General features: G+C 40.1%; 1 protein-coding gene across 2 annotated transcripts; it reads right to left on the reverse strand.

Annotated features, from left to right (window-relative positions):
* Positions 1-1,737: 1,737 nt before the first annotated feature.
* On the reverse strand, positions 1,738-10,461 carry FGG (fibrinogen gamma chain). Of its 2 annotated transcripts, XM_082728559.1 has the most exons (10): positions 10,304-10,461; positions 10,158-10,202; positions 9,773-9,956; positions 9,573-9,666; positions 7,805-7,935; positions 7,305-7,438; positions 5,986-6,170; positions 4,007-4,284; positions 2,470-2,639; positions 1,738-1,961 (listed from the first exon to the last, which is right to left on the reverse strand). In XM_082728559.1, exons 1-10 carry the CDS (start codon positions 10,379-10,381, stop codon positions 1,947-1,949), a joined length of 1,314 nt encoding a protein of 437 aa, XP_082584685.1. In that variant the 5' UTR covers positions 10,382-10,461; the 3' UTR covers positions 1,738-1,946. The 2 variants fall into 2 exon arrangements, with proteins under 2 accessions (XP_082584685.1, XP_082584684.1); XM_082728558.1 differs by lacking the exon at positions 1,738-1,961 and having other exon boundaries at positions 2,073-2,639.
* Positions 10,462-24,514: the final 14,053 nt, after the last annotated feature.

Here is a 24,514-nt window from a genome sequence, read left to right on the forward strand (position 1 = left end):
TATTAAATTTTACATTAGATTTGTTGGGCAAAATCAATGTGTACAAAGAATGTATACATGTCAAGATTGCATTTTGCTCAAAATGTATATTCATAGATACTTTTTACATAATTATCACTGTAGAGTTGTTTTTCATCCTAAAATTTCACTTATTATTTTCTAAATGTTTCCATGTTCATATAGAGATATTTTACTCATTAGGTAATCACTGCATTCGATTCTGTTGTACTAATCATCTTGTTTGTCCATTCTTCCACTGTTATACATTTTCTAAATTTTTCACTTATTAGACATATGGCTATCTAGATTTCTGTACATAGATGTTTTCTTTTTCAAAAATAATTTTCTTGGGATAAATCACTGAAGTGATATTATCACCCAAAAAAGTTGTGAATACTAATACAACTCTTCTTACTTGACCAGATTGCTCAACCAGAGGATTTTATAGATTGACAAAGGGAGACTGTATGCATTCTGAGTTTAAAAATGGTTTGAAGTATGACAAGGTGGGAGCAGGCAAGGTTGAAGGCAACATGGATGACAGGAAGGAGATGACCGCCATTATCCTGACAGGAGATGCTGTATGTCCTCCCAAAAATGGTGGCAGTGGATAATAGAGAAGGAGAAGAATATAATAAATATTTAGCAGCTGGGTTTGGCAGGCTTGATGATATGGGGAAGGAAGAATAAGGAAGACTGGAAGATGAGGGGCTAGGTTGTTTGGAACATGAAAACTGGATAGATATTTCTAACCAGTTTGGGAGGAAGGAAGGAGGAAGGTGGATAGTACTATGTACAACATCCCCACTAACCAGCATGGTGGTTAGTGCAAAGAAGGCCTTCAGTAAGTGTTAGTTGAATGAATGCTCCATGCATATATAAATGAATGAGTGTTACACACAGTGAATCAGTGTTCATCTCAGGCCCTCACAGGTATTTGGTTGTATACCTAGAAGTTGATTTAATGCTTTTAACTCTTTATTAGGGTATTTTAAAATCAGGACTCATGACAACAAGGAGGTGAGAGAATTAAAAACTGTGGAAAGGAAGATAATCCTTAGGGAATACATTTAGTATGGGGAAAAAAAGAAACTGTGGAGAGGAAGATGATCCAAAGCCAAAGCTGAGGACTATAAAACAACAAGATCCTCCTCTCATGAAATCAGTCAGTTACTTTACATGGTTCACTTTCTGCCAACTACATAGACTTTTCTATTCCTTACAGAAAGTTGACAATTCCTTTCTCTGGCTGCTCAGTTCTCAATATCCCTGGATTCAGAATAAGTTATGGTTCCATTCCACTCACTTCATTAGTTACCAGTGAGAGACAGAACAGATCGTTCCCTAAAGTTTACTGTTCTGAATTGCGTGCGATCCTCTCAGAATGCTCACATCTGGCTACAGGGGTCTGGAGCTAAAAGGTTTTTTTGACAGAATCCTCAGACAACATTCTAGGTCCAGTTTTACTTTGGGTACCATGAACCTTGGTTGTGATTGTGTCTTGTGTTTATGTTCTTATACCAAATTTTGTCTCTAAGGCCTAAACTGTATTCTCCTGTATTTGTCTTATACTCCCGGAAGACAAAGGCCATGATTTCCATTTTCTTCATAACTCCCTCAGAGTCAAGAATAAGGTTCATCATAAACTAAAACTCAGCAATTCCTGATGATTGCCCAACTGGAATTACTGATTTGAAGGAAAATGATGGTTTTTAATGATCAATAAAACATACCATGTTTCTGGTTTTAGGAAACAAAATGTTTATTGAAATGGAATGTAGATAAATTATCACCAGCATAAAACTGTTAGTGAAGTTTTCAATATGGGTTCTTTTTACTCTTAAAATGAAGTGAGGCTTTGTAAGTCCATTGTCCCAAAGGAAAAATATTATATTTCTCTGTTCAGATAAAGTCCTTTAAAAAAAGATCACTTTTGAAATGGTCTTTTAGATGTCTCCAGCCTATGACCAAAACAAAAATAAAAAGATATAATTCTTTCTGCTTAAAAAAAAGAATTAAACATGAGTGATATGGGGGCAATAAACATGGAAAAAATACTTGGACATTTGAAATGCTAGAATTTACTCTAATTTTATTAGTATAAACTAAAATATATAAGCAATAATACAAACAAATCTCCAAGACAAAGTGACATGTTAATAAAATGCAAAATATGGCAACAGCTTTATTATTATATGTTTAAGAAATAAGCTAAAATGTTATCTTCTTAAATAAATTTTGAACAACTCTGAGTTCAGTTATTTGGGAATATAATCCAAAGTGAGTTTTAGTTTCCATCTAAAGCTAAATACTCTTAATAAAAGACTTAAAATTAATAAATATAGTAAGAGAAAATAAAACTTTCAGAAAAGTTTCTGAAACTTTGTGGACTAACAGAAATTAACAGTTTAATTCTCAGGGTAAAGTGATTTAGTCATATTCTATTTCAACATGGTGTTCTGGTCCAACCTGTTTGGATCCCCCTAGGTGGTGCTGCTGTCCTTCTCCAATGGCTAATCTGTTGAATGGGATTATCTTCATGGTGGTTTTCTTCATGGAATACCATCGGGATTGCCAAGTAGCCCAAATAATGCCATTATCATAACCATTAGGAGTAGATGATTTTGAGTAAGTGCCACCTAAAACAAATTGTAGATATACATATAATTGCTATTGAATTTCCTTGCCTCAGAAAGTTTATAAAGTATGGCTTATTAAAAAATACGCTGTCACTTACATCAAATTTATAGTTACCTACTATCTGAAAAACCCCTAATGATTCCTAAAATCGTGATTTACAATTGAAATACATTTATTACGAATCAACCTCTTATATCTATATTGTACTTCGTGGTCACATCCATACTAAATGTATTCCCTAATAACAGGGCTAGAACCCCAAATTGCCCCAATCAGTCTCTCTTCCTGAGCTTAGCCATCCTGGAATCAGCTATTATGCACCATCTTTCCACAAGCAAGTTAGAATGGCAGAAGTCACAATTGCTGACCAGATGACCTCAAGTCATCTAAAAACACAATCTCACTGAAAAGTATTAGGACTTTAGAAAACAGTTCTGGAAAGTTACTTTACATCTCCATTATACAGTGAAGACCACATTGATTTGCCTTCTTCTTGTCCTTGGGCATGACATCTTATGTAATTTTGTAAAGGATTGTCTGAGTCCAATACTGGAGTGTACCACAGCCTATCAACAATGCTATTCTGAGTCATGTGGATCAAACCTACCCTGAGGGTGTCTTTTAATTACATGGTCTGTAGGTGCAAAAATATGTTAGGTTTCCTTAAAAAAAAAAAAAAAAAAAAAAAAAAGAATGCTGTGAAAATAAAAGGTAAATTTAAATAACTTTTAAGAGGATTATGAATCATCTATTGGCTAGCACAGTACACTGAGAAGGTAAGATTGCTTATCTTAATGGATCTTTCAGAATCAGTAGAGCTTCCTCAACACACAAATGTTGGGTAGTAATAATCGTTTGTCATTAAGTTTAGTGTTTGGAAATATTCTTGCCTTGGAGCAAACTACAGTTTGTTACCCCCATTCTAAAATAAGTGCCTCCACTTTTCAGGCTGGACTCCTTTTCTTTCAAGCTTCCATGGAACCATGCCCTTATCATTACTTCCCTGCTCTTAACTCTGTTCCTTCAGACACCTGCTCACTGTCCGCTGGTTATATCTATCATGTAGCTCATGGGAAGATGCACCAGGCTTGGTGTTAACAAGCACAAATATGATAATGTTAGTCCACACAGATCACACATATGTCTAGATGTCTAGAAGAGATAGCATAACCCAACATGGTAGATCTCTTCTAGAGAGGTCAATTTCTGTGGAAGTTTAGAATCCAATTTTGGTTTAAAATGAAAAACTATGTAGTAAGCCCCCAACTTTTTCACTAATTATTTCTCCCTTTCTAATATTATTTTTTACCTTTTATAAAGATACAGACTATTTACTAATTCACATATGTAAGGAAGAAAGCCATACCTTGGTAATAAACTCCGTTGAGGTGTCCAGCATGACACTTGTTCATCCACCAACCAGATCCGTCTTGTTCGGCACAGTTTCCTTCGTACTTATCATTGTCGTTGTCCCAAGTACTGAACTGCATGCCATTGTGGGATGTGAAAAATTTATCACTAGGGTCATCGCCAAAATCATAGCCATCAAAGGCATCTCCAGCATCTCCACCAATAAAGTAAGCATATGTCAGGCGGTATTTGTCAGCTTCAGGTCCCACCTTGAACATGGCATAGTCTGCAGTACTATAAAGAAGAGAATAGAGACATCATATCTTGACCCTCATTAGGGATCTCAGAAGTTCCCTTTTCCATAGGAAAAGTGTTTGGAAGTTTTAACTTTGTTTCTTAAGTCTGAAATGTGCTCACTGAATCAAATTTTATGCAAATCTGGCAAAAGGTGATGGATGTGTGAACCAGTTCAGAGCTCATCAACATCACAATCAGGGGTGCCTGGGTGGCTCAGTAGGTTAAAGCCTCTGCCTTTGGCTCAGGTCATGATCCCAGGGTTCTGGGATCCAACCCTACATCAGGCTCTCTGCTTAGTAGGGAGCCTGGTTCCTTCTCTATCTGCCTGCTTCTCTGCCTGCTTGTGACCTCTGTCTGTCAAATAAATAAATAAAATCTTTAAAAAAATCTTAAAGACAAACAAAAATACCACAATCGGTATAGAAGCATCTAGAAGAATTGGTCTACAAGTTTTCAGGGCATCCCAGTGAAAATTAAGAACATTAGCCTATACCTTTTGCCTATAGAATCCTAATATCAAATCCAGGTGTGTGGATGAATCTGACTGTTTCGTATTTTCCACCTTTCCCTGAGCATTTAGCATTGCACGCAGTTATCATAAACCACAGCAAAGGGCGCTGAGTGATCATTAATTAATGCACCAAACTTGAAGGAGCTGCAGCTGTGTTAGCCTCTCGTGGTACATTGAAGGATGAGGTCTGAAAGGGATTTTTCTTTCCCAAAGCAGAGTGATAGTGACAAGAAGGAGGGCTTCCTACAGCATCACATTGAAGAAATGGTCCCTGTGTGGCCCACAAAATATAAGCTGTAGGATCAGAGAGCGATTCTTTCCTGGGAAAAGTTATGAGTAAAGGCCAGAATTCTATGGAGTGCAGGAAAGAATGGGCTATGGTGTATGAATAGAAATTTTCAGAAAATATTTTGCTTCTTCCCTAATCTCCAGTACTTGGAAATTGGAAGGTGTACTCATAGAGGAAGGTCTGCTGTCTATGGAACTTCCTGATTAAAAAAAAAAAAAATTAAAAATACAAGTTTGGAGACAATATATTATTTCATAAATATATCAAAATTATTAAATTTTTTCCTGCATTTTAATGAGGAATTCTATGCTCAAATCTCCCAGGTTACTATGAGCATAGAGGGGACTTTATCTCACCAAAGGAGCTAGCTGATTTAATTTTAGGGTAGCTCATTGGACTGACTGAATGAACTGTCATTAAAACACCAGGAAATTAGAAAAGTCTGGATTCACTTTTCAACCAGAATACCATTAAAAGGATAGGCTGTAGGGTCAACTATGTGAGTTTAAATCCAAGTTTTACCATTTACCAGCAACGTGACCTTGGGAAGGCTAATCTCTAAAATGAGATTAATAATAGTACCTTCCTCATGAAATAGTTACTGGATTAGATTAAGTTATAATTTCATGCTCAATGCCTGGTACTTATTAAGTTCTCAGTAAATATTAGCTATTATTCTGTATGTTTCCAGGGTAAGTAGATTACACCAAAACATTCTCCATCCTGGATGGGGACTATCTCTTTGAATTGCCCAAGATCCAAACTGACTCCTGGGGAAAACGGTTGGATGTGCTCTTGCATTTGTCAGACTGTCTTTCTCTCGGCCTATTGAACACTGGAGAGTGCACATTCCAGACAGCGTTTACAACAGAAAAAGCAAGTCCTTTCTAAATAGTACCTGGTTCTGCCATCCCAGTCCTCCAACTGTATTCTTAATGCATATGGTATGACCGACTGTGTGCTTATCAAATGAATCTTCTCATTTCCCAGCCAAAATTCTGTGTTTCCAGTCGGAGACAGATGTCCAAATCCTTCTTTGTATTGAATCCAATTTTTCTTGAAATCCAGACTGCCATCAAGCCTCTAAGTACACAATCGCATGGACAAAAGGAGAGATTGGATTATCAGTGCACATAAAGAAGATGCTATAAATACCGTTTTGAAATATGGACATCAAAACGTGATGTGATTCCACTATTTACTAAGTGAACTTGGGCAAGTTGCCTTAGTTTCCTTATCAGTAAAATTAAAGAATAATGGTGCCTATTTCTTATTGTTGCAGGATTACACCAGAGAATTAAGAGAAATACTGGAAGGAGTGTCTGGTACATAGAAAATTCTAAATCAGTGGTAGTTTTAAAAAGGCACTTAGAGGGGCGCCTGGGTGGCTCAGTGGATTAAGCCGCTGCCTTCGGCTCAGGTCATGATCTCGGTGTCCTAGGATCGAGCCCCGCATCGGGCTCTTTGCTCAGCGGGAGCCTGCTTCTCTCTCTCTCTCTGCCTGACTCTGCCTACTTGTGATTTCTCTCTCTGTCAAATAAATAAATAAAATCTTAAAAAAAAAAAAAAGGCACTTAGAGGACTTCAGAACCCCAACTTGGTATTGCTGATTTTTTTACTGATGGTGGAAAGGTCAGCCCATCGCTCCATCTGTGTACGTGGAACAGCACTTCTGTCACTCACTCTCTCTGAGCGCCCCCTGCAGGATTAGTTGTAACAGTGATCAAAGATCAACATGGTTAGAAGATCTGCAATGGGTGACTGGCTCTGGCAGAGGCAAGAGGACGCTTGTCTTGGAATAGCCCAACTGTATCCTCTCAGGGACTTTATCTTCTTGTGATGGGCAACCTTAGATCTTGAGCTACCTGATTCAAGAGGTCTCTTTTGGTTCTTTGTCATTCTGCTACTGTGATGATGTGCTCTCATGAATCTACAACATCAGTGCCAATACACTATTGAGTCAAAAGCACAGACTGGAACCAGACTGCCTGGATTCCAGTCCTAACTGTGTTACTTATTATGTGAACTTGGGCAAGTTGTTGACCCTCTTGTGACTAAGTTTCCTCCTCTCTAGAGGTAATGATTGTACCTCATTGGAAAGTGGAGACATTGTGAGAACTAATTGAGTTCATGTTCACAAGGTGCTTGTAAAAGTATCTGGCATATGGCAGATGTTGATCTGAGTGTTATTATATATGCACGGGGAGGGGGGGATACCTTCTGCAGCACTGTCCATCCATTTCCAGATCCATCAATTTCACAGTAGACTAAGAACTGCTGGTTAGCTTTCAGAGGTTTGATAAAGTAAAGCCCACTCTCCTTGGCTCCCTTATTGGCAATGTCTTGACAATCTGAAGAAGGCAGAGAAGGAGGAGACGAAGGAGAAGGAGAAGAATGTTTTACTGTGCTTTGAAATCCCTGTTAGACTGTTCCAGTCTTCACGACAGTGAAGCTTTTCACAGTGTTGCAAACTATTCACGTCCCCCAAAAACATTTTCTTAGCTCTCACATCATCATTCCTTTCAAACTAGTTTTAGCTGCTCAAGAAAATTCTAAGCAAGTGAGCACTTTAGACTTACTGGCTAACCATTTTCCACATTATTCCTGTATATTCCTATTAACACTTTCCAGATTAGTCCTATACATTCCTATACATCCTCCTCTGCTTTGCATATTTGCTGTGATAAGAATCACCCCAATATAAATGTTTCACTTACCTTTCCCAGTTGTATCATGTATTTGTACTGTGTCTCTGCAAGGTTCCTGACACTTTGCTTCAAGCTGGGCTACCTTCTGTTTCAGGTTATTGATCTTTTGGTTATTTGAATTATATATTTCCTGTAAAAATCTACAAACAGAAAATAAGATAAGGGAGTTATTCCTTTCAGAGCAGTAATTCTGTATTTTCTTTATTCAAAATACTTTATGTTCTCAAGAAGTACTTCCTGATAAATTCATTCTTGGAAAAATTATAAAATTATGTTACTGAATTGAAGCTCTAAGCTTTGGGGGAAAGAAAATAAGCAAGTCCTTATCAGTGAACGATGTCATCTTAAGAAATCATCCTGATTTTTTTTTTTTTTAAAGTAGACTCCACTCCCAGCATGGAGCCCAACATGGAGTTTGAACTCACGACCGTGAGATCAAGGTCTGAACAGAGATCAAGAGTGGGCTGCTTAACCAACTCAGGTGCTGTGGTCATCCAGGTTTTTAACTCTCCTGCAAAAAGGGTAGCAGAGAACAACCTACTGAGTGAGGAACCTGGTTAATAGGAAGACCACCTGGTATTTCTTAGGTCAGAGCATTCATAGGGAAGGAAAGGTTCTACTCAGTAACTCACAGGGGCTGAAGCTGTTCCTTCTCACTGAGGATCTACTGAGGGTCGATTTATGGACTTCAGTCTGTGACTTACATGGGACACATATCTGGGGCATTATTTTACATAAAATAGAAAAGACACTTTCTCTTTTTTTTTAATGTTTCCATTTACATAGCTTTGGAAAGAGTCTGAGGGAAGTACAAATCTGTTTTTATGATTTCTCACAGAGTTGCCTGTACATACTCAGAAATGACAGAAAACCACTTATAATGCACGGACTGTTGTATCTTTCTCTGAAGTAAAGAAGGACAGACAAACTATTTGACCACTTTTTTCTCTCCCAACCCTTAAAAAGTTTCTGCACAATAGTGTCCTTGAACTTCAATGCCGGACAATAATAATGCAAATTATAGTGCTAATAATAACCACAAAACTAATGGCCTCTGATACCAATGAGAAGCTAGATCCCTTCTGGGTCACTTCAGCCACCATTTAACTCTATTTCCTATGCTACTTTGAGAACAACCGAGGGGGTAAAATTGAGTAAGAAACTAAACTGTATCTGAGACCCTATGTTCAGAAAGTCTGTGAGTCCTAGGAAGTTATTAACAGAGACATTTTACTTTTAAATGAAGAGAAGAGAATACACGACTGCAGGTTCAATGTGCCATGATTGACACTTGCCTTACAATGTTTGTTACGCTTGGTTTCTTAAAACAGGTTTTTTGCTGCTCTGCCTCCAGTGTAATATAGGATTGTAGCCAAGATCCTCCCTCTACCTCTGCTTACTAATTTCCCCGCCACTTATTTGTTGGCATTTTTAGTAAAAAAAATTCATTTTCAACAACCAAATTCCCATCAGTTTAAATTTATGTTGTAAATCCGAGATGGGTGATGGTTGACCCTTTTGATAATTCTGGTCAGAACAGCATTTGGAGACATATAGAACACATTTCTCCCATATGATCACTAAAAATCAGTTATAACCCGGTGCAGTTCATAGTGCACTAAAAACTCCCACTTCTACTGTGTTCAGGATGGTTCGGCACAATGCCAGTTGGATTTCATAAGCGGGGAAAAATAAAAAGGTTACTTCCACTGAAGCTTGGAATATTGAATAACAACTAAGCCCACTATGGAGATTAAATGAAAACAAAAATGCTTACCGAATATTTGATTCGTGTGATCCAACCAATGCCTCGTATTTTATAATTTCTTCCATCATTTTCTTGGACTCCTTAGTGGCACTCACAATCCTGTCTGTAACATGGGATCAGAGACAGAAGAAGATGTAAGCAAATGGAAGCACTGATACGCAGCAAAAGGACAGCACAAAGCATTGTCTCAGCTGTATTTCGTTTCTCACTTGGCTTTGGTGGCTCGTTGGGATTATAGGTGACTTGGATTGACTTGATCAGTTCTTTGGCTTCTGCTGTTTTGTTTTCAATTCCTGCGAAGTGGTCTTCCAAACTCCGTAGATCATTGTCTACACCGGTTTGGTAAGTGGACAGGAAATCTGCAATTCCACAGGTAGTTGGGCAATAACTACCCTGAGAATACAACAAGAGAGTGATTAGAAATCTTGATTTTAAAAGAAGTTAGCATAAAGTCTAGCATAAAAACAGGTAAAACCTAGATGATGTTTTTTAAATAAAAAGTTTAAAATGCCCAATGATACTTATGAGAGAATCTCTTCTCTCCCTCTGACCCTCCCCACTTCACACACAGTGAGAAACATGAAAACTACTTACAAATCTTTCATCTAAGATGCAGCAGTTGTCTCTGGTAGCAACGTACTGGAGGAGAAAAACAAAGAGATGTCACTAGTGTAGCACAGCTTTTCTTACTTTTCAGCTGTCCACGTAACACAACCATGTTCTGGAAACAGCGCACTTACTGCCAGGCACGTCGCGGGGAGCAGTACAAGAGAATAGAAGTAGAGAATTAAACCCTGGGGGTTCAAGGACCAAGTCATGGTGTCTGGGTGCCCGGTGCTCCGAGCCCTGTCCTGTCAGCGCTGTGGCCTCTGGGGTTCCCTTGTCCCTTTATGTAAGCTCCAAGGATGGCCAGCACAGCCAGTGGCTGGGGCTGATCACGGGGCTGTCTTTCCAACAAGGCGGGGAGGTCTTTCCCGTCTTTTTCCTCATCCTGGCTCCCACCCCACGCTCAGTCAGGTTCGCAGCTTTGGCACACAGGGCGTAAACTCCTCCTTTTTGGCTCAGTTCAAACTTTCTCCCCTGAAGCACACATTCACCTGCAAAGAATGGTGAAGCCTTAGCTCTTGCTGGGCGAGGGGAGGGGTGAGGGGGCTGCCTGTTGCAACCTCTTCCAGTAGGTGCTGAGAGCAAACACAGAGGGCTGACCTGGAGGAGAACAAACCCGCCCCAACCTGAAGAGGAAGCCTGGTACCATGATCTAACTCAGGGCAAGTCCTTTCTTGGCCAAGGGAGGAGGTGATAAACCTATTTTTAACCTGTGGTTGTGGCAGAAGGAGACTGCCTGCCTGGTGGAAGCAGCAGGTCCCAATTGGGCAATATTCCCAAGAATGAATGAGTGACTTGGGAATATATTCCGGCCCCTCTGTGTTTACCATTTACTTTGTTTTTGTTTTGTTGTTTTTGTTGTTTCAGTTGCGATGTAATTGATAGATAACATTACATTCATTTCAGGGGGACAACTTGCTGATTTGACATTTGTATATATTGCAAAATGATCACCATAATAAGTCTAGTTAATATTCGCACTAGTTACAAAATACTCCCCCACCCCACCTTGAATGGAGAGTTTTCAAAATCTACTCTCTTAGCCACTTTCAAATATGCAGTGCAGGGTTATTTCACCATGGTATATCACCATGCAGTGCATTATATCCCCAGGATGTGTTTTATAACTGGAAGTTTGTACCTTTTGACCAGCTTCCCCCGTCCACTGACCACCAACCCGGGCTCTCCATTTTGTGGGGGGTGGTGAAGCTCTGCTCTTCCCTTTGCTGGAAGAACTAGCTGGTGCGGCGTCACATCTGCCACAGAGGGGAACGGGAACCTACTCTGTTTCCCCCCAAGGATCCATCTTATTCCCTCAGAGGAAAAGCTGTATATAGGGGTTAGGAAATGACACATCCCGTACATGTGACTAGAAGCATAGCTGGAGGAAAAGGGCAAAATGAGGTATTAAGGAGGGCTGTCCCTTTTTGCCTGCCCCTAGAGTTTCCTTGTATATTGGGAAAACATGTTTATCTTCCTCTCCTATCCCTCCTTTGGCCCTCTGAAACCAAGCTAACTGCAAATTTTAATTAAATATATTAATGGGAGAAATACATCTAGATTAGAAGAAATACTAACACTTCGCTATTTAATCCGTACAAAGAAGTTTTCATTTTGACTTAAAACAGAGGCCAGTGTTCCTACTTGGTAAATAATCCATAACCATTGTAACAAAGTGAATATAACAAAATCAAGTGTGTTGCCTTTTCTTTCCCTCTCAATGGCTGTCCTCTCTCTGGCTTACAGGTACTTGCCAGTCACATCACCATACCCTCAGCCCATCCTCTTCATCCTCCTTATCTACTCATCTAATTAGTTGTCAAAACTTGCTACTAAAATTCTTCTCCACTGTCACTGCTACTTTCTTCCCACTTTCATTTTCATGGTCAACACCCTAGAGGAGGCCTCCTTAATTCTTGTCTACACTGCTTGTGTAGAATGCTTGTTCACTGACTCCCCTTCCAACATTCCAGTTACTTCTGGTTCCAAACCATTCATCACACTGTTGACAGATGCCTCTTCCTATAAATGTAGCTCAGATCCTGACATTCACCTGCTCAAATACCTTTAATGACAACCCTATCTCCCATCATGTAAACATAAGAAATGTCCTTCCTACCTTTGCTGCATTTTCTCTCCTGATTCTATTTCCTATACCCTCTAGTCCAGCCAGACCGAATTGTATAACCTCCCAGTAGGATGCACCATCCAGTCCTACTTCTCACATAGTGTTCTTCCTATTATATGTCACTGTCTGCCTAGATTGACTTCATACAGACTCCTGCATCCCAGGCTGTCAAAATCCTACATAACCTTCAGCCCCCCTCTGATAGCCCCCTCTTTCATAGCACTTAGAGCACTTAGAGCAATTTTCTGTTGTGTATATACATGCTGTGGCCGCCTTATTAGATTGCAAACTTAATTTCATGTGTACTGCACTGATCATAGCAATATTTAATACTCAGTAATGATTTGATGACATTGAATTGAACTGGGCTAAGTGAGAGTGAGCCTTTATAATTTTTCAATTATGGCATTAGCCTACTGTTAGGACAATTGGGAAGCTATCTGGGAAAAAAAATCAAGTGTCATGCGTACCTAGCTTCTTAAGCCAAAAACAAATTCCAGATTAGTGGGCGCCTGGGAGACTCAGTTGGTTAAGTGTCTGCCTTCTTCGGCTCAGGTCATGATCCTGGGGTCCGAGGACTGAGCACCACATTGGGCTCCCTGCTCAGCGGGGAGTCCACTTCTCCCTCTGCCCCTCACCCCACTTGTGCTCTCTCTCTCTCAAGTAAATAATAAAATCTTTTCTTAATCCCAGATTAAATAATTATTTAAATATAAAAATACTAGAAAAATAATGAGAGAAATCATTCATAATACTTGAGTATGGAAGGTCTATTTAAATGTGACACAAAACCCCAGAAAAGATTGTTGAATTTTGACTACATAAAAAACCTTCCTAGACAAACAAAACAAAAAGCTATACACAAAAGACAGAATACAGAAAACAACACAATCTATATACATACATGTTAGCTTATACACTAAATATCATTTCAAGATTACATACTAGAGTCTACAGAGGTGTAGGGTAGAAACAGGAAGGACAAAGTTGGGGAAAAGGTCTTCTTTTTTTCTGTATATTCGGTATCTTCAGAATTTTGAATCTATGTACATGTTACTTCCCCAAAGTACATACAATTAAAACAAGTAATTAACAATCATTCACAATTATTTATTGGTTGTATTAATAACTATTTCTTGAGTCTTAAAAATTTAAATATAAAAAATGATAAAAGAATTGCCTTCTAAGGAGAGGGTAGCCTGATTGAGGAGAATAAACATAGGTAGTTGTTAAGAAATCCGGAGTCCATCTGCCGGGGTTTAAATCCCATCTCTACAACTCAAGAGGTATGTTACTTTGTACAAGTCACTTAACATCTCCAAGTTTATGAATTACCAAATGTTTTCAAGTGAAATTGGAACTTGTAAAAATAAGTACTTCATTTCATAAAATTCTAAGATTCACCATTATTGGTAGATTTGGCTCATGGGGAACAAGCTTTGTTGTTCAGGCTTTAGAAAGTTTTCTTTAATAAATGATCCATTATAACTAACTGCATTTTGATTCTGTAATGCTCCCTGAGGAAGAATGCATCTGGTTGTCTAATTTAGATGGAAATTTCACCAAAATTAATTCCACCATTCAAAGATGAAATCGAATGGACCAGACTGCATGCCTTATGAGAAGGTGTACTTCCTATCAGAAAGACAGTTCATACAGAGAGTCCCACAGAGCATGTAGTCACCACGGTTCTCTTCACTTAAGATCATAAAGTGTTGCTTTGTTGAATTCAAGGTAACAATTCATAACTTTGTGTTAAATGTTACATCTATACACACACACACACACATAAAATTTCACATGCACAAGGTTGATAGGCACTTAAGTTGAGGAAATTAGACATTCTATCTTATCCATTTTTTCTTAAGTTGGGCTCCACATGGGTGTGGAGCCTAATGTGGGGCTTGAACTCACGACCCTGAGATCAAGACCTGAGCTGAAATCAAGTGTCAGACGCTTAAACAACTGAGTTACCCAGGTGCCTTGTATCACATCCAACTTTAGGAGTATAGTATTTGTATGTCTGGCTTTTGCTGACTTGCCTTGGATCTGAAATGCATAATCATACTTTTAGAGAAAGGACTTGCTTTTTGCCACATTCTCAATCAAAATTTTATTAGATAAGATGCCTTTTGGGAGAAAATGAGCAACAGCGACTTAGTGGCCTACATTGGCCCTGCATTCCATCTGGTATCTCTTAAGTTTGTTAAATTTTAACTAGTTGTTCTCTTCCACATTTGGGCCACTTTTTTCTCTGATAAATTATAAATGATTAATGAATTCCAGGAAAGAAGAGTATTTGTTAGGTCATATTTCTTCTACTTCTATGTCCATTTTCTGAGAAAATAGCTTATGCAGTGTTTAAGCCAAAATTATCATTTCATTTAGTTTGGAGGTCAATGGGTCTGTTTATTGAAATAATAATCTCCCAAACTGCCTATCCCCCAACTGTTTGTGTTCTGATTTGAAAGTACAACATCTACTGCTAATTATCTTCATATACTGATAATTTACTCTATGAAACCCTAGTCTGTTTTGTTCATCTCTGCTCCAAAATAGTTTGCTGAATTTGAATTTGATTATTTAGAGTTAATTATTAGTTAGTTATTATTATTATTAGTTAATTATTTAGACTTTTTGACCTGGTGACAATGATATAGACCTTCAGGAATAAAAAATAAAAAAAAAAAAGAGAGAGAGAGAGCCACAGATATTAACCATCTTCTTTATGCTTGATGTCATGCCGTGGTTTATCTGTTGCCATTGTGGATAGTCTCTCATTTGATCCTCATAACAAGCTGAGGAGGTAGATATTATCTGCACCTTCTAAATGAGCAAAGGGAATCTTTGAGAAGTTGTGATGGCCTACTCAAGGTCACTGTGCCAGAACAGAAATTCAATCCTATGAGCCCAAGACTTGAGCTCTTAACCATGACTCTAAGTAGAATCATGAAGCTCTTCTTAAGAAGAACTGAAAGTGATATTAGGGTACAAGATATTATTATGAGAATCAAAGTTATGCACTGATGGAATGAGTTCCTAGTGAAGTTTATGAATTAAAAAAAATAATGTGTGTGCACATATATCTAAGGATACACTGTATGGTATGAACATGTATTTACCTCTATCTTATCTATCTAATCTGCCTCTCTTCTCTGAGTTAGAGACAAAGTTGGCTAGATGGTCTTCTATAGTCTTTCTTAAAGCTGGATTTTTATTGTTTTATGATGCTTGAATTTTCAGCCCAATTTTTGATGGAAGCCTTTATTTCAATGCTGGCTACGAGATTCAAGTTCAATAAAACTTGATGAATTGAATTCTCTCTGTAGATTAAAGGAAGATACATCCATTAGGCGGTCCAAGAAAACCCAAATCAGTGCTAACAATGATATTTCTATTTTTATAATAAATAAACTATTTTTAGGTACAAGCTAAATTTATAGCCTCACTCCTCAGAACTGGATTTCCTCAAAGTAGGCAGAAAGAAAATGACCTGTTGACATGTTGAAAATCAATCCAGCCAAAAGTAAAAATATCCCATTAAGGGAAACAACCTTGTCAGTTAGTATATTTGCTTTGTTCATAAAAATAGCCCAGGAAAAGTGAAAATGAAAATGTTTTCTTGATAGGCTCTGAACAATGTGCTTTTAGTTTCACTATGTAAATCAGAGTCAGAAAAACAACATGGAACACGCAATATGGAGTTCTCACTGGGGGCTGGGTGGCAGCCACAGGTTGGGTTTTGAGCTTCATAACTCCATCAAGCTACATCACAGGCATCAATTAGGACATCTGGCCCAGGGGCTGGGGTGTTCAAAAGTGCTATAGATGAGATTTTAGAAAATTAAGCAATTTAGAAAAAGAAGGATTATCCCAATCAAAATTGTGTTTAGAGCCAAATATGGCCAAGAAGAAGCTGTTTTTAATACTGCTAGACTTTAAGAAATGTTCTGAGACTGCCCTGAATTGAGACAAATCAATGTTAAATTGAAGTGTCAAATTGGTCTCTATTACTGGTTTGTTCCTTTCTATCCTCATGTAATCTACCATTTGAGATCCCTTACCTTATGAAACATTTCTTCTCACTAAATGATCAGCAGAATATAGCAAGATCAAATGAGTATGGTTTTTAAAAAAAATGACAAAGAGGCCAAGTAACATTCACAAAAATATACTTTAGAGAGACAGGAAATTTTAAGCCTCTGAATAGAGATACCAGCCTATCGTGAAAGGGACAGCATTATGTTTGAGGAGAACTTTGGTCATTTTGTCAAATAAATTATCTTTGTAGAAAAAAATTATATATTCCTAAAGAAGAAAGGGATGTAGGAAGAATAGGAAATTCTCTCAGAGAAATGGAATGATTCATCTTGACCTTGTTTAATGCCTGCATTTGCTCTGACCTTCAATCTCGAATGAGAGCAAATAAAATACTGATTAGACTTGTGTCTTTGTTTTAAATTCTAACTACTTGGGTTATTTTACTACCTGAATTGGATTGCACTATAGTCCTTTCAATTCAAAGTTAAGCCCATAGAGAATACATTGTCTATAAAGGATAACTTTGTATTGACATTTTGAAGGACCTGGCTTCTTCCACGAAAGGTGACATACATTCCTCTTCTTTAAACATAGATTATTATGTATGTTTTACCTTGAGTGGTGGAACAGTGACCTCTGCTTGATAAACAAAGATACGATTTGCAAAAGCCCAAATATTTACTGAATGTTTTGCAAGGAAGACCTCATTTGTGGTTGATAATTACTATGCCAGTAGGTTACTAAAAAATTACCTCCCTTCAGAGCTAACTAGGACAAGCTCATCCACAATGAAACAAAATCAGTCAAAATTCAGAACATTGTGTTTTCATCTTTTATAAACAGCACAGAGGAAATTCCATTTACCAAGATCCAGGAAACCAATTGCTTAATCATGCCTCCCTCTGGGTTGGAAAGCTACCTGATATTCTCATATCAATACTTCTGAATCTCACCCAGTGTGCTTTTTTTAGGTTAATTTCCCCACCAGCACTTCATGAATATTGAACACTGCGTCATCTCATTATGGGTATGGAAGGCCCTGTCCTTGCACTCCTCCTGTCTTCCCAATATGGTAAGCTGCCTCCGGCTCTGACACAGGTACTGGATAGAATCATCCTAGGAAAATTCTCAAAGTAATGCCTAATCAAATATGTACCCCAAATTTGGTTAAACAGTTAATGCCCACTGTCCCGCCATGTTCCTCCACAGGCTGCTCAGCCTAAATGTTTGTCGAGCATGGGCTATTTGCCAGGCCCTCCTTGTTCAATACAATCAACAAAATACAGTCTCTGCTCTCAAGAAGTTTACACTCTAGTGGAGAGAAAGAGGCAATAAACAATATATTATACAATATCGATTGATGACAAAGGCTGTGAAGGAAAACAAAGAGCAAAGGAATGAGAGAGGCTGAGCCAGGGCTAGCTGGGATAGGGTGCCTGGGGAAGCCCTCTAAGATAAGGCCAGGTTTGCTGGGATTAGGGTCGAGGGGGTTGCAAAGCTGCTGGCTTGCTCATCATTGCCCCCTGCAGGCCCTAGGTATTTGCGGGGTGAATGGTTCAAAGCTAACATCTGTAATTTTTTGATTTGGGGTTGTGAGAGATTTGCCCAGCCCAGGAATGTGTCAGAGTGAGAATAAAGTAGAGGAACCCTGTGAAGCATGATAAAGTCCATCGACATCCTACTGCCACGTCTGGTATCCTGCGATGGAACTCCGATCATGTCATTGTCTTCATCGAGAACCTTCTAGGTCTCCCTACCCTCATCCAAGAAAATACAAACTTCTCAGCCTTGTATTTAAGCTTATCCACAAAAATATGCCCAATGTAGCTTATCAGCCGGATCTTCTAAATTGGATTAAGGTATCTCAATCCCTTAAAGTTTTAAAACAATATTAAGTCATGTAATAATAAATTAATTATAATAAATTTTATGTTAAGTCCCACGAAGGTACAGATTTTGATCTGCTGTTATCTGCAGCACTTAATGCACTTCCTCAGTAAATACAAATAAATACATGTTTAATCCATAATATCAAAGTGGAGTATGAGGGAGAGTATATGCATATTAAGGGGTTTAGAAAATTAGTCAGGAAAAGAAAAGACAAATTACCCCAGCCTCAAAAGCATCTGTCCCAGAGCACAATGTGTATGCGGATGTAGCCAGGCAATCAGATACCACAGGCTCATTCAGAAATAGCAATGGTGTCCTCTGGACAAACCACAGTAGTCCTTCTATGACCCCATCTGAGGTGGCGTAAGGCAGAAGACATTCTCTGTGACTTTTTGACCAAAGGAGACTTCACATGTGTTTTATTTTTGGAAAACAAAAGCAAAACTATATAACACTTGAAAACCAGTCCAAGTTAGAATGATCTGCCTTAAAACAGGTAGGACAGATGCCAGTGCCAAAACACCGGGAAGAATTTCCAGGGGCCACTGGTCACTGTTTCTCCTTATCCAATCTATGAAGTAGAAGAAGAGAAGGCTACACAGGCATCTGAGCTACTCCCACTGGCCTAGAACCTGCTTGGGGGCTCTGAGCAGCAGTACAACCTTAACAAAGTTAAATAAAATACTAGGACGTGGGAAGACAGGAATTTACAAAGCATGGTGTGTGGGAGTTCTATCAAGCATTTGCACTCACTTAAGAAAAATGTCTACCGCATTCAAGTGTAGGGTTCGTGTGCATGGTAAAGAAAGCCAAAGGACCTTTACCTGCCCCTTCTTTTAGGCTTGTTTGTTCTGGTCCCACAATTTAGCCCAGCCTACCCAACTATGCCCCAAGCTAGCACCAATAAGAGGGGTCATAGCCAATGGTTCAGAAACCTTTGCAGGGTCTGGGTTTCCCACCCCACCCCACACGTCAAGCACTGTTTACCTCAGAGTGCCCCATCTCTGCACACTGTGAAGAGTCATATCAGCTCTGTACCTTACCCTCATTGGGTGTGTTCTGGTACCTTCTTTCTCCTTTCAGGAATCCCAACCTATTTCCTGTTCACCCCAGAACAGGCTCTGATAAACACATATGTGGTAAGGTGTCAATAACTGAACCAGACTGAAGTGTTGCTTCTACCAAGATGGAAATTTAAACCTGAAATAAAACTAGAAACTGAAGATATGAACTTCTAAAGGTAGAATTTTAGCAAACGGTCAGCTATTGAGAGAGAACGATGGAATCAAATAACATGAATTAAGACTAATTGAAGAGTACTTTATAAAGCAATTTAATGATATCAGGACAGCATTTGATTTCTGTATTAAGTACTCTAGAGTTTCTTCTACATGATGATTTCTTTCAAATGCTCCTCAAATTTTTGTTGTATTTTCTTTAAAAAGTGCAGATTCCTAACCCTTGTCCAGATCTACTGAACAGAGTATCCAGATGTGGACCCCAGTGAATGTCCATTTTATTAACAAGCTTCCCTAGCTCATTGCTCTGTGCAGAAACATACAACAGTGTCACCCCCTGTACTGAGGAGTAATCACACCTGCTTTCCATAAGGCGGTCTGAGGTCTGTTCAGCAATCTCAAAGCTCATATAATACCTCTTTGTTGTGTTTTCTACCAAAGCCCCACTGGAATAATTTCTCGATGCAAAAAGAATCATAAAAAAAAAAAAAAGTATGAGTTTCTTCTATTTAAGTTCAAAATTAGGCTTCGGCAATTTGATTGATCGATAGGTATTGCTTCATGAATATTGCCTCAGTGCTGCCAGAAGAATGGACGGTAGGCTGGCACCAAGTCCAATGCCTTGACACACCTTGGAGGTCCTTGCACAGAGATGATGTTCAAGAAACAACTTGGAGAGATTCAAGCGCTTTCCAAAAATACCGTAGAAAAGACTCAGGGAAGGATTGAGGTGGGAGGGTAAAGATCGCCACTCAGAGGAACAGACAGACGGTGACCACTGACATAAATGGAGGAAAATGAGACGGAGGACCTGCTTTAGGGGAGAGACATGAATCCAATCTCCTACATTTTAAGTCTGAGAGTAGTGAGGCCTCTATTAGGTGGTGGTTTCAGAATGCTGGAGACAGAGCTTTGGGAATGAGACTCGATGTTGCGTCAATGAGAGATGATGAAGAGTTTCAAGAAGAAAATATGGTGTGAAAATAAGGGGCTTGAGGATAGAAGTTGGGCCTGAACAGAAGTTCAGTTGTTAGTTGGGCTAACAGAACAGAAAATGGAAGAAAATCGCTATCCCCGCCTCACACCCCAATCCTACAGACGTGTCAGACTTTCCGATCTCTAGAATGAAATCCCGCACACTTCAGTTCACCTGTTTATCTGGGCCTCAGAATGCTTTTGAGGTAAAGAATAATCAACAATATAAGAAAGAGAATCTTGGCTGTTGGAGACCATGTCCCGTAATCCAGAACGAGTAGTGGAGTAGCTGTTTCACTGATTTCATGTTCTATGGCGCCAGCAGCAAGCAGGTGGAGTGTCTAGTAATATGCTTATTAGCATATTTGATGAAATTAGTCTCATTGTGTTGAATTTCCTGAGGGCCTTGGGCAAGTCTGTTGGATTGAGTAGTGAATAGGCTTAATACAGCATACGTCATTATAAATATCCCGGATTACATACTGTTTACTAGAGCTAGTGGCCAGAATATAAGGAACTTGGAAATAAAACTTTATTTTAAGGCTCTATGTTGGAAGAGCGATCCTCTCCGAAATGCAAGGCAACAGAGCCACCTGCCGGTGAAACTATGTCCCCCACCAGGCGGCAATAGACAACGCTTGTATGGGTGTATCATCTATCTATTCACTCAAACTGTCTCATACATTCTTGTAGGTAAAGATATCCTCCCAACCCGTTCCTTTTGTATGTGTGTAATTTGTGGTCTGAATGTTAGATTTTTCTGCTTTTCTGATGATGAAGGGATGGTAAGGTACGAATCAGGCATCAGCCCATGTCCCTCACCAGCATTCAAAGTGGGATCTCAGGTCAGAACACTGAACTCAGAATTTGGGTGGGCAACGTGCCCGGAAGACTGTTTGGTGTCAGTCCAGGTCTGGCAGAGCTGTGGATTCTAGATGTGCGCTTGGCTCTATTTCCTACCATCCTTGTTTTACCATGTTCCATAAATAAGCCAAAGATGGACCCGGTATGCTCACCCCACAGGTTGCTGATTTTTTTCAAACAGACTGTGGGATCCAAGAACTCAAAAGCCTGTGGGCTCCAAAGTTGAATTTTCATATTTAAAATATACTCAGTTGTGGGGCGCCTGGGTGGCTCAGTCGGTTAAGCATCTTATATTTTTATGACTTATTTAATTAATTAATTTATTTGACAGAGAGAGAGAGAGAGAGATCACAAGTAGGCAGAGCGGCAGGCAGAGAGAGAGGGGGAAGCAAGCTCCCTGCTGAACAGACAGCCCGATGTGGGGCTCGATGTGGGGCTCGATGTGGGGCTCGATCCTAGGACCCTGGATCATGACCTGAGCTGAAGGCAGAGGCTTAACCCATTGAGCCACCCAGGTGCCCCAAGTGTCTGACTCTTGATTTCTGCTCAGGTAAGGCTCTTGGGGTTGTGAGTTTGCACCGCACATTGGGCTCCACACTGGTGTGGAGCCTGCTTAAGAGTCTCTCTCTTCCTCTTGCTCTGCCCCTCCCCCAAGCCCTGCTTGTGTGTTTTTTCTCTCTCTCTCAAGAAATTATTCAGTTGTTTTAAATACAGCCCAAATAAACATATTTTAAAACACATTTAGAACTGGCCTGCTTTGCCTATGCCAAGAAACTGCATCCAACATCTGCTAACCACAGTTAAGATAAACCTTCTAGCTATTCAAGATGTCTACTTTGTGGCTGCCCTTGGGAGTTCCCTGATCAGAAACTCCCAGATAGGCTGCTGAGCAGCCTCACCTAGACCTGTAAGTCCCCTCTCCTCTCATCCTCTCCCTCAAGAGCTCCCTAACCTTCCTATTGTTCTGGGCAGAAGGGCAGAAGCCTCTAGGCTGTCATAGCAACCAAATGGTCCTGTACTGTGTTGGACGCCCTTCCCTGCTTCCCAAATGCAAACCAGTCAACGTGTTGCCTGAATAAAGCTTGCTGTGTCTCACTCCCACCTCGTGGTCTTCTCTTCTTCAGCCACCCACCCCAGATCCCTCTTAGGCAAGATAGGCCTTGCCTCCAAAGGGAGAAAGAAATGAACTTCAAAGACTCAGAGAAATCAAGTTGTTCATATGGGGATAGCATTGCATTACACATTCTCTGTGCCTCCCCTTTGATTACTCTTGTTCTCCTGCAGAAGTTGACATTGTTTCCCAGGTAGGGTTTGGAGTACCAATGTCCCTAACTGTCCCTTCCCAAAGTGTCCCGGAGGCCTGGCCACAAATAGGATGAAAGCTTGCAGCATGTAAGTACTTTAAATATGCTATCCTTCCTCAGGGAAGAGTTGTCCCCGCTGTAGGCAAAATGGCTAATAGTCTTCCTCTGAGTCTGGTCAAGGACGCCTATGCTCTTGACCTTTGCAATGGTGGAGCGACTTGGAGAGACAATGAAGCTGAGTTAGTCCTAAAAAGGATGCAGAAAGTCTGAGCCCAAAGCCCAGGCGCTCAGTATTGGAAGGTAATAAAAGATTCACACACTTCTGGGGCGCCTGGGTGGCTCAGTGGGTTAAAGCCTCTGCCTTCAGCTCAGGTAATGATCCCAGGGTCCTGGGATCGAGCCCTACATCGGGCTCTCTCCTTGGCGGGAAGCCTGCTTCCTCCTCCTCTTTCTCTCTCTCTCTCTCTCTCTCAGCCTGCTTCTCTGCCTACTTGTGATCTCTGTCTGTCAAATCATCAATCAATCAACCAATCAATCTTAAAAAAAAAAAAAAAAGATTCACACACTTCCTTAGTAATTCCTTCCCCCCTGTATGGTTGAATGTACAAAAAGAGCATCTCCCTTCCTGTGGTTATTTAAGTATTAGACTGACTCTCCTGCACCACTCATTAGCTCTGTTATCTAGCCAATTCTTTAGCGTCTCTGGGCCTAAGTCTCTTGTTTGTCAGAGGGAGACAACAACAGAACCCACCTGGTTGGGTTTGTTGTGAGGATTAAAGGAGATCATGGTTAATTTTTTTCTACCAGAGGCAACATAACATAACAACTGAGAGTATGGACACCGGAGCCAGATTACCTGGGTTCCAATTCCAGTTTTACAGTTTCCTTCTAGCTGTGCGACCTTCTCTATGTCTCAATTTCCTCAACCTTAAAATGGGGATAATTATATTATCCATCACATGGGGTTGTTTTATTCAATGTGCTAATAAATATAAAACATTTACAGCATCTTATAAGAACCTATTTTTGTTAGAACGTGAATAAAGCTCTTAGAACAGTTTCTGGTAAATGGTAAGAACTCCACGAATGTTAACTATTTTACTATTAGTCACGTAACTTCTCAGATCCGTAAACTTTATATTAGTTATTCAATAACAAAGAAAGAGCTGGTTTCTGTTTTCTTCCTTTTATTATAAAATTTTACTCCTAACTTAAGCTTTTGCTTTGTTAAATTCAATCTGGGAGGCGAGCCAGCACCATGGGACTTGGAAGAATGATAAGTGCATTAATGGAAACAAAATGGCTCAAATATTAAGTATAAAAAGGAGACTGGCTCCTCTTTCTGTCCGCCAAAAATTAACTAGTTTGTAAACACTCTCCGCTACTTCTTGCTTCCCTCCATACTTCGTAAGAATGTTTGCTGCGAACCAGCAGGCCTTGCTCAGAGGGCACTGGTAAGTACAGGAAAACCAGCTTCTTCACGGAGCTGGCTGGAGAAACAAAGCTGGCCTGGGTACAGTTCTCTAGCTCCTTGGAAGGGAAGCCTATCTTTGTCTTGTTGGATTTTTCCTTCTCAAACTCAGAATCTGGAAGGGGGCGGGAAGTGCGGGAAGGATCTTTACATCATTGGCACAAACTCCAAGAAGAGAAGAGGAGTCTGGCCAGCAAGCCTAAACCGTGTTTTGTGGCCCGGCTTGTTGACATCGCCCGAGCCCTGGGTGTCAAGCGGTGGGGGCCTCCGACCCGGGGCTCGGCGCGCGGGTGCCGCCTGGCCAGCAGGGGGCGCGCGCGGCGCCGTCGCCCCGCGGAGCCGCCCGGCGGAGCCGCCCCGGGAGCGCGCGCGGGTTCCGGACTCGCGGCTTTCTGCCGCAGCCGGCTGGTCCCCGGCGCTGCACCTGCGGCGGG

This window comes from Mustela nivalis (genome assembly GCF_964662115.1).
Source record: "Mustela nivalis genome assembly, chromosome: 4".
Taxonomy (NCBI): Eukaryota; Metazoa; Chordata; class Mammalia; order Carnivora; family Mustelidae; genus Mustela; species Mustela nivalis.